The sequence below is a fragment of the Microcaecilia unicolor genome, chromosome 5, assembly GCF_901765095.1.
Source record: "Microcaecilia unicolor chromosome 5, aMicUni1.1, whole genome shotgun sequence".
Taxonomy (NCBI): Eukaryota; Metazoa; Chordata; class Amphibia; order Gymnophiona; family Siphonopidae; genus Microcaecilia; species Microcaecilia unicolor.
The window spans coordinates 107295660-107306631 of NC_044035.1; the positions used below are offsets into that span (position 1 = coordinate 107295660).

Consider the following 10972-nt stretch of genomic DNA (forward strand, 5'->3'; position numbering starts at 1 on the left):
TTTTCAATTATCCGACCACCTGTCGATCCCATTTATGTCGGATAATCGAAACTCTACTGTACTAATTAGTGTCAGGACAACTTAAAATATTTTAAGTGACAACTGGACCATTTTCTTATAGGAAAAAAAAATGGGGCTACCAGGTATCAAGAACACACAAATATGAGCTGGAGGTTACTGACTGCTCTGTCATTTGAATGAATGTTTGAAAAGTTTTAGGCAGAGTCCATAGATGAAGGACAACAAACACATAGACATATATACATTGGAGTGGAGGAGTGGCCTAGTGGTTAGGGTGGTGGACTTTGGTCCTGGGGAACTGAGGAACTGAGTTTGATTCCCGGCACAGGCAGCTCCTTGTGACTCAGGGCAAGTCACTTAACCCTCCATTGCCCCATGTAAGCCGCATTGAGCCTGCCATGAGTGGGATAGCGCGGGGTACAAATGTAACAAAAAATAAAATAAAATAAAACATACAAATGATTTTGTATGGTCAGTTTAGCTATTAAGAAAATAGGCTACCTATTGGATACCATAAAATATCCTAGTATTAAAAATAACTTTTGCTTTTCTGACATGTGAATTAAAGATTTCAGTATATATTCTAGACACTAAAAAGATACGTTTTTGTGTCTCATAGTGTACTTGGGATGTGTGTACACATTTTACTTTTTTTGATCTGGCAGATCCATCCTTCTCCTAGGTTACCAACTCACAGAATCGTGCTATGGTGCCATGATCTTTCATCAACTTTCTGGACATTCAAAGAATAGTTAAGCTCTGGCACTCTCTGCCAGAGGATATGGTAACAGCGGTCTAGGTTTAAAAAAGGTTTAGACAAGTTCGTGGAGGAAAAGTCCTTAGCCTGTTGTTAAGATGGACATAGGGGAAGCCACTCCTTACCTTTGTATTGGTAGCGTAGAATGGTGCTACTAATTATGTTTCTTCCAGATACTATGACCTGGATTGACCACTGTTGAAAGCAGTAAATTGGGCTAGGTGGACCATTGGTCTGACCCAGTATGGCTATTCTTATGTTCTTATTTCATACATTTTTTTTAACCCTTTCCTTTAGGCCTAGCCATTGTAGCAACAGTCCTCAACCAATGGCCATGATCAGCAGCCTCTTCCAGAGCCCAGTAGATATCAACCCTGAGCCAGATTTAGCACGTTGCTGTTGTATGATTTATTTATTTATTCATTCATGACATTTATAACCCACATTAGCCCATAACAGACTCAAGTTCAGTTTGGTTCAATGGGAAGGGGAGGAAGCATATATAAAAGAAGGAAGAGGGAGATTGGGTGAAAAAAAAAGATCAAAACCTTTTACCTGTTTTGGTTTCTCTAGCGTTATACAGTTGTAGACAGTAAAATAGTATTGCATTGATAAAAGGTTAAAAGATAAGGAAGCAATTCTGTAAGTGGGTACCTCCATTTAGGTGCCCTGGTTTCATGCAGTGAGAACTTATTCTATGTCATCTGGGTGCCCAGATTCTATTATAGAGTACTAGCGTAACCAGACAGTGCGCCTAACTTCTATGTATCTGCAGTTAACATCTTCAATCGACCTGCCATAACAACAGTTGCATAAATGTGACAAGTATGCATGTAACTTACAGTATTTTCCGTGGCATTATCCGAATAATGCTGCCAAAAATCTTCGGTAATATAGTAACGTAGAAAATGACTGCAGATAAAGACCAGAATGGTCCATCCAGTCTTCCCAACAGTCACACTGATTATCAATTCATGATTAAACCAACAATGAATGTGATATAAAATACTTGATCATGGTTGGTCTTTGGTGTTTCTGGGACATAGACCATAAAAGTCTGCCTGGCACTGTCCTTAATAATGACCACACCAATGTTATCTGGATAGCGTCAGGACAGTCTGGAGTTATTTAGGCACTGCTATTATACAGTACCAATACCTAGATAAGTGAGGAGAACAAAACAGGTGTCCTAACTAATGTGGATAGTTATTTAGGTACTGGCACTGAATATCAGGATTACCTGAATCACTTCTGGCAGCTTCCCTATACCAGCGCCGAATACCCAGGTATCCAGGTACGGCTCGAAGCTGAATATCCGAGTGTAAATATACATGCCATGGTCAGTCTTTGACGTCAACGCTGACCTTAGTGCTTAAATATCCAGAGAGAAGCTACTGTACCTCAATTTTGGAAATTGATATGCATTAACTGCAAAACTAACAAGCTTTATTAAACAGAGATCATAATAGGAAAACATGTGAAGGGCGACGACAGATGCATATCTTCTGAGATGGGGAGCTCATGTAGATGGGCTTTCCACTCAAGGAGTTTGGTCCACCCAGGAAAAGAATCTTCAGATCAACCTCCTGGAGCTTCAGGTGATCTGGAACGCTCTAAAGGCTTTCAGAGATCGGCTATCTCACCAAATTGTTCTCATCCAAACAGACAATCAGGTTGCAGTGTATTACACCAACAAGTAGGGGGGCATTGGATCACGCTCTCTGTGTCAGGAGACCGTCGGGATGTGGCATTGGGCTCGCCAGCATGGCATGTTCCTTCGAGCCACTTATCTGACGGGCACAAACAATGCACAAATAATGCAACCGCACGAATGGTCTCTCAATATGGGCATAGCATGCAAGATCTTCTGAGCGTGGGGCACCCCCTCAGTAGATCTTTTTGCCTCTCGGATCAACCACAAGGTCCCTCAGTTCTGTTCCAGACTTCAAGCCCACAGCAGACTAGCATCAGATGCCTTCCTCCTCGATCGGGGGACAGGTCTTCTGTATGCATATCCTCCGATACCTCTTGTGTGAAAGACTTTGTTGAAACTGTTGCTGTTCTGGCTGTGGCAGATTTAGTTCCCTCTTCTGGAATTGTCCTGTGAAGAGCCGTGGAGATTGGAGTGTTTTCCGACCTTCATCACGCAGGACGAAGGATCACTTCTACATCCCAACCTCCAGTCTCTTTGCTCTCACAGCTTGGATATTGAGAGCCTAAAATTTGCTTTCTTGGTTCTTTCGGAGGGTTTCTACTACTACTACTACTATTTAGCATTTCTATAGCGCTACAAGGCGTACGCAGCGCTGCACAAACATAGAAGAAAGACAGTCCCTGCTCAAAGAGCTTACAATCTTTTCTGGAAGTCAGCAAGATGGTTTCTCCCATCTTGCTGGCTTCCAGAAAAGATTCCACTAAGAGGTGTTACTCTTTTAAGTGGCGTAGGTTTCCCTTTTGGTGTGAGGGCAAGGCCCTAGATCCCCTTACTTGCCCTACACAGACCCTACTTGAATATCTTCTACACTTATCAGAGTCTGGTCTCAAGACCAACTCCATAAGGGTACACCTTAGTGCAATTAGTGCTTATCATCAACATATAGAAGGTAAGCCCATCTCTGGACAGCCTTTAGTTGTTCGCTTCACGAGAGGTTTGCTTTTGTCAAACCCCCCTGTCAAACCTCCACCAGTGTTATGGGATCTCAACGTTGTTCTCACCCAGCTAATGAAAGCTCCTTTTGAGCAACTGAATTCCTGCCATCTGAAATACTTGACCTTTGTGGCTGTTACTTCAGCTTGTAGGGTCAGTGAGCTTCAGGACTTAGTGGTGGATGCACCTTATACTAAGTTTCATCATAACAGAGTAGTCCTCCGCATGCACCCCAAGTTCCTGCCGAAGGTGGTGTCGGTGATGTCGGAGTTGCATCTGAATCAGTCTATTGTCTTGCCAACATTATTTCCCCGACCTCATGCCCATCCTGGTAAAAGCAGCTTGCACACCTTGGATTGCAAGAGCATTGGCCTACTACATGGAGCAGACGCCCCACAGATAGTCCGCCCAGCTTTTTGTTTGTTTTGATCCCCACAGGATGAGCATCGCCATCGGGAAATGCACCATTTCAGTTTGGCTTGCATTTCCTTCACTTAATGCCCAGGCTGGGCTGGCCCTGGAAGGTTATGTCACAGCTCATAATGCCAGAGCCATGGCTGCGTCAGTAATTCACTTGAGGTCAGCCTTCATTGAAGAAATTTGCAAGGCTGCGACATGGTCTTCAGTCCACACATTCACATCACACTACTGCCTAGAGTAGGATACCCGACGGGACATTTGGTTTGGGCAGTCAGTGTTGGAGAATCTGTTTGGGGTCTAGAATCCAACTCCACCCTACTAGGCCCGTTTATTCTGTTCCAGGCTGCACTCTCATTTAGATTGTATATAGTTTCAGGTTAATCTGTGTTATATCCTCGACGTTGCGAGGTCCAATTTACCAATGTTGTTTTGGGTGAGCCTGGATGCTAGGGATTCCCCATTTGTGGGAAGATTGAAGCCTGCTTGTCATCGGAAAAAGTGAAGATACTTACCTGTAGCAGATATTCTCCCCTATTTTTACTTTATTTTTTGCTTTAGTACTAAACTGAGGAGACCATGTTCACGCGGCGGGCAGGAAGGAAGACGTGCATGCGCAGTGCACACAGCCCTAAATGTATCTTGTATGGTAGTGTCTAGACAGTTCAGGGTTTTTTTTTTTTCATGCTTCCTAAGTATTTTGTTTCAAAAAGTTTCAGGATTATAAAGGTTTTCTTTTGCATACTTTAGATAATGACTTTTATGATAAGATTGTAGGGAAGGTTTCTTTTGACAGCACTTCTATGTGAAAATAAAGCTGTGCTGTGGACCACCACTCCATTTTTTTCAGCAGGTCATTCACAGTGATCTGTGGGTTTAGTTTAGCAAATCTGAATAGTTTTCAGGTAGCGTTGAGTTTTCTTGGTGTTCTAGATATTGCCTTGACTTGAACAGTTCCATGTCAGTGGACATTGCTAGCTGGAAACATATAGAGATTTTTATTATTGTTGTCCCCTGCTTAGAGTGAACTATCTTAATTTTGAAATGCTTGGACATGAAATGCACTTAGAGAGTCCATGGTTGTTGTAAGTAGAACAGTAAGAAGGGTAAGAATGTATGTTCTGACTAATGGAAGCCATAATGGAAGAAGTAAATTTTTTGTGATTTGAGACCGTGTACAGAAATCCTGCCTGTTGTACACCATTACCATAATTCTCTTTTCATGTTTGCTCCTGTCTCTCCTTGGACTGGGTAGTTATTGAACTTGTTTTAAAACTTAGAAGTGCTTTGCTTCCTCTGGATCTACACCCTCCAATAACATTTTAAAAAATGCTTTTGTTTCATCTTGATGTTTCATTGAATTCTTTATTTGATAAAATGTATCTTTCTCATCTTATTTTCAGAGTTGATATATAAAGAAGTCTTAGACTGGGAAGAGAGAGCCAAGAATGGAGTTGTACGTGGCCAACCAGCATCTTTAGGTTGGTTACAACATTTTCAGCATCTGATTTCTCAAGAAATAAATCTTTCTTTAAATGAAAAAGGAAATAGTTATCTTATTTATATTTAGTTCTTTTTCAAACACAACATACATATAAATGTTTCCTTACTGTACTTATCAAATTGTTTTCAATAGGATAAAATGATTTATGAAGGAAATATCAGTTGTGCTTGGAGAAACTTATCAATTAAGATTGATATACAGTTCTACTCCTTATGATGATCATGCTTCCTAGCTGTATATAATACCATTGGTTGCTGGCTCACTATCTGTCCATGCTGTTACATGTAGCTATCAAGGAGCACTGTGAGTTATCCAGTGTGCATTCATTGAAAGTTTATGCATGGGACCAAAAACGATGTCCCCATTCTCAAAAGAGGTAGGTATGGCCAGGTAGCAGTGATGATGGAGACTAATGCTGAGAGTGATCTGGAGTGGTTGGGGAAGTGTGTTTGGGTTAGACTAGGTGTAAGGGATCATACTCTCCATTTTTACTGGGTCACAGCTAGTATTTCGTAACGTATGGGTGAATTTCTTCAAAAAGGTGGTAAATAAATCCTAATAAATACATGCTGGTGAATAATTGGGTATATTTAGAAAGGAAGACGTCTGTCCACTAAAGTCAGATTTTCATATGTAGCACAATAGGTGTAATAGGAGATGTGAAATCATAGTAATTAGAATGAAAAATATTGTGACTTGTTTAATCAATAGAGGAGATTGGAGATAAGTTTGAAAAGTTTTTTAAGGTAGCTGACGATGGACCCTGTTTAAGTAAGATTTTGCAGTCCGCTGTATGTCAATTTCCAGAATAAATGCAGTAACTGCAAAACCTTAGTGGTAATTGTTAATGTCAACAGTTTCTCATTCAGTTGACATTAAGACAAGTCACCTGCATTGCAAGTAATGTGATGTAGTTAGCTATGTCTTTTTTGGTGGTGATAACTGCACTGTTATCTGCCATATTAAGTTTAAGTTGGCGTCCCCAATTAATTGCTGCAGTAACATCTAATTCAGATTAGTAAATAGGCCCCAGAATAAGCAGTATAAATTCTGCTAGAGAAATTGATAAAAAAGAGGCCGAAAGGGACTGGGATGATTGATAATTAGAATGGAAACATAGCATAGGCTAGAACACCTGCTTGGTAAACATCCCAATCTAATTTTATGCTTACTATTATTCCAAACAGGGTATAGATGATAAAACATTACACTGAATACTGTTTCCTAAAACTGGAATTTGGGGTAATGATTTCCAGTTTTAAAAAAAAGTTGTATTTTGGATATAAAACTGTAAGGCACAAGGCACAACTAGACTAAGCCATAGTGAGACCCAATTCACTGGAACTTAAATTTTTTTTAATAGAAATTTTAAATTTACAACCCAAAGATAACTTTGTCAAGAAACATGCCATACGGTAACAAAGAACAAATAAGATACTAAGGGCAATCAGCCCAGGAAAATACTAGTACAGGCTCTTAGTCCACAAACAGGGGAGGTGTGAGCAATACACAAAACCTGAGAGGAGGTAATAGAAACAAAAAAGAAATAAGAAATAATAGCACTTAAACCTTTAAGATCTAACTTCCATCTAGATTGTCACTTGGAGAACCTTCCATCTAAAAAGTGATGCAGCTGTGAAGGTTCAAAAAATGGAAAGTAGTATTGTCAGCAAAACACATTTACAGCGAAACCTTAATTTTTAGGTTTAAAAAAAAAATCTGCTACTTGAAATTTCTAGCCATTCAAAAATATCACTTTTGGCCACTGGAGGGCAACAGCAACATCAGTAATGAATACTACAAAGTTGAACATTTATGTGTTATATTTTCTCATTGTACTCTACTTCATTTTATTATGTGTTTGCCTTCCATAGTAGGGAGACTGTATTTGCAACTGATTTGCTGTTTTGTTTCTCATAGCACAGGTGCGGCAGTGACTAATGGTTCTCAACATCCATCTTCATCATCATCTGTTGATGGGTCTTCCATGTCAACAGACCCGACATTGGCCTCTGATACTGATGATAGTCTAGAAGCATCAGCTGGTTCTTTGGGCTGCTGCAGATGACTGTGACTTTCTTTGTTGGGGGAGGGGGGAAGGAAAGATTCGGGGGGGGGGGGGGGGGGGTCCTTCTAGTTCTCTGAGTAGAACAATGGAAAAATACCGGTGGTATTATTTTAAAGAATTGTCTGGTAGTTTTATTTTATAGTGCTGTAAATTTTGAAGCTGTTAAGTTGTGATAAATGCAGTTGCAAATGTTTCATTTTCAGCTGCATCGTATTCTATAAGTGTCACTTTAATTTTATTGAGGTTTAGAAATTCAACGTTTTGTTTTGCTTTTCCTATCATGTTTTTTTTTCATCACCAAACTTGTAAGATTTATTTTATCAGAGAAACTTATTTGTGGTGTAATACCATATTGTGAATTATTTAAGATGTTTTATAGGTTTTTCAATTTATTTTTTTACTTTTTTAATAGAATTGATTTGAAAAATTTTGTGCATGATATCACTCCCGTGTATAAATGCTGGATTGTTTGTTTTATTTCTGGAAGCAAACATAAATTAGAAAAGAAAATAGCCATTCTTGGCAATAAATTGTCAAGTAACTTTTTTCTTAGACAAACACTACAGTGTGGTGCAATGACATGAAGGAAACTTTTAATCATTTGTCAATGAGAGTACAAGAAGGAGCAGTTTGCCTTTATTAGCATGCCCACTTAACTCTTTCAGCTTCAAACACACACATTCATTTATTTTAACAACCTTGTAATATGCCTTCCCACTCCCCCCAACACACCCAAAATGAAGCAAAAGAAAATCAAAGTATATCATTGAAAGCACTTACTGAACTCAGCATGATAAAGCATCAGCTGATAGGAAACAGGAACTCCTACATGAATAACTCATTAAACTGCAAATACATTGTTTACTTGTACTAGATGTTATATAAACATGAAATGTGTTTACCTAGATAGATTTCTAGAAATGAGCATTGGCCTTTACAGCTGATGTTCACATATCCAAAGTTCCTTAGACGTTCCTTCAGTCTGGCTTTATTTCTTTTTGAGTCAAGAATTTTATGTTGTAAATCCAGTGTCAGTAGGGAAACTTTCTAAGTGTTGAGCTCTGCACAAAATAAATCAAATTCAAAACCTAGATTTAACAAAGATAAACTTAGGTATATCCTCTTTTCCTCCCCATTTCCATCTAGCCAGACTGGTGTTTAAGTAATGATTTTTTGTTTAGGGAACACTTATTTTTGTGTGTATGCTCCTTTTTAATCCTAAGAAACAAGGTTTTGTTGGTCAGTAACGCCAGGGATAATTAATTCTGACAGGTTTCCTGCAGTTCCTGTCTGCATGAATTGAACAAAACACGGTGTCTTAAATGGTGCTGAAAAATAAAGTAGCTTTACCTCCTTATACTTTCATGATTAGGCTACATGTCACAGCTTTTATTCTGCTTCAGTAACTGTTCTTTTGATGGTGAGTAGCACATTCTATTCATCTCTCTCTATAACCTGAATATCATAAGATCCATTTCTTCTTCCTGAATCTGTTCTGACACTAGCTAATAGCACACATTTCATTTTAGCCTTCCCCATAAGCTTGGATGCTGCACAGAAGATTCCGGTGTTCTCTGTGTAACAGCTCTTTAATTCTGGATAACATGGATTTAATTCTTGTCTCCTTTGTAATCATACTGATGCCAGACATTGCAGGTTCTTTGTCCCTAGCCATCACTTCCCCAGCTGTGTGGTCAATAAGCTGCTTTTGTTCTGTTTGTACAACACTAGCTGAACTATGGCACTGCTGCCCGTTTGCATCTGTCACCTGTTTACATTTTATATTTTCATATTGTTGTATGTATCTCTGACAGTAAGAATGAGAAACAATCATGTTAATTACTTTGATAAATGCCATTGTTTTTTTTGTTTTTTTTAATGTACTCAGGCCATGTTGATTGCCTTGTTACACTAAGAGCAAGGTACTTATGTATAGCAACAAAATGTGAAGTGACTTAACTGAATAAGAGAATCTTAATAAAGTGTTAGAAAAGCAGAGGCTATCTTCCAAGATAGAAGATGATGTACTTTTGTGTATGCAGGATGTCCTATGTGACCGTTGTTAACTTTTTTTCTTTTCTAAGATTTTGCAGGGAAATGGCTTTTTTTTTTTTCCATTTGGGGTTAGCTGGTAACCAGTTACCACTTTATTTTGCAAAATACAAACCCTGCTTCCCTTTTTAAATTTTTATTTATTCACTAGATTGCTTCTTGTGCATACTAGGATGTAGCAATTAATGAAATCTCTAGTATTCTTCATTGTAGAATTCCTGGTTTTGCTGATTATTTTTTTAATAGTCTGCAATGAGATCAAACTTCAGGAGGATACAACTTAGGGGTGTTCACGTTTTTAAACCCAAAATTTGGAAGCTAGTGGAAATGTGATTAGAAATGGAATACTTTGTTAACACAGAAGAATAAAAATTACTTGAAAAACTCAACTACCGTTTTTGGTTCTTTTATTAGGCTAATCATTGTTTAAAAAGTGTAAATAACCATTAACATTCTTTCTTTAGACAGATACTGCTGTTGTTTTTTTTTTTTCTTTTTCTACTTATAAAACCAGAAGTGTTTCAATAGTTTTACAGAGTACATAAGTACATAAGTACATAAGTAGTGCCATACTGGGAAAGACCAAAGGTCCATCTAGCCCAGCATCCTGTCACCGACAGTGGCCAATCCAGGTCAAGGGCACCTGGCACGCTCCCCAAACGTAAAAACATTCCAGACTAGTTATACCTAAAAATGAGGAATTTTTCCAGTCCATTTAATAGCGGTCTATGGACTTGTCCTTTAGGAATCTATCTAACCCCTTTTTAAACTCCGTCAAGCTAACCGCCCGTACCACGTTCTCCGGCAATGAATTCCAGAGTCTAATTACACGTTGGGTGAAGAAAAATTTTCTCCGATTCGTTTTAAATTTACCACACTGTAGCTTCAACTCATGCCCTCTAGTCCTAGTATTTTTGGATAGCGTGAACAGTCGCTTCACATCCACCCGATCCATTCCACTCATTATTTTATACACTTCTATCATATCTCCCCTCAGCCGTCTCTTCTCCAAGCTGAAAAGCCCTAGCCTTCTCAGCCTCTCTTCATAGGAAAGTCGTCCCATCCCCACTATCATTTTCGTCGCCCTTCGCTGTACCTTTTCCAATTCTACTATATCTTTTTTGAGATACGGAGACCAGTACTGAACACAATACTCCAGGTGCGGTCGCACCATGGAGCGATACAACGGCATTATAACATCCGCACACCTGGACTCCATACCCTTCCTAATAACACCCAACATTCTATTCGCTTTCCTAGCCGCAGCAGCACACTGAGCAGAAGGTTTCAGCGTATCATCGACGACGACACCCAGATCCCTTTCTTGATCCGTAACTCCTAACGCGGAACCTTGCAAGACGTAGCTATAATTCGGGTTCCTCTTACCCACATGCATCACTTTGCACTTGTCAACATTGAACTTCATCTGCCACTTGCACGCCCATTCTCCCAGTCTCGCAAGGTCCTCCTGTAATCGTTCACATTCCTCCTGCGACTTGACGACCC

At 39.3% G+C, this 10972-nt stretch overlaps 1 protein-coding gene across 2 annotated transcripts in view; it reads left to right on the top strand.

The window, feature by feature from the left end:
- The window catches only part of MAPK8 (mitogen-activated protein kinase 8), a 79023-nt gene extending 69168 nt beyond the window's left edge, over nt 1-9855 (top strand). The window contains exons 11-12 of one of the 2 annotated variants that reach the window (XM_030203165.1): nt 5246-5323; nt 7272-9855. In XM_030203165.1, coding sequence (XP_030059025.1) covers nt 5246-5323; nt 7272-7414 — 221 coding nt within the window. In that variant the 3' untranslated portion in view covers nt 7415-9855. Of the gene's footprint in view, nt 1-5245; nt 5324-7266 lie in introns of both variants that reach the window. The other variant, XM_030203164.1, reaches the window with a different exon arrangement.
- Nucleotides 9856-10972: the final 1117 nt, after the last annotated feature.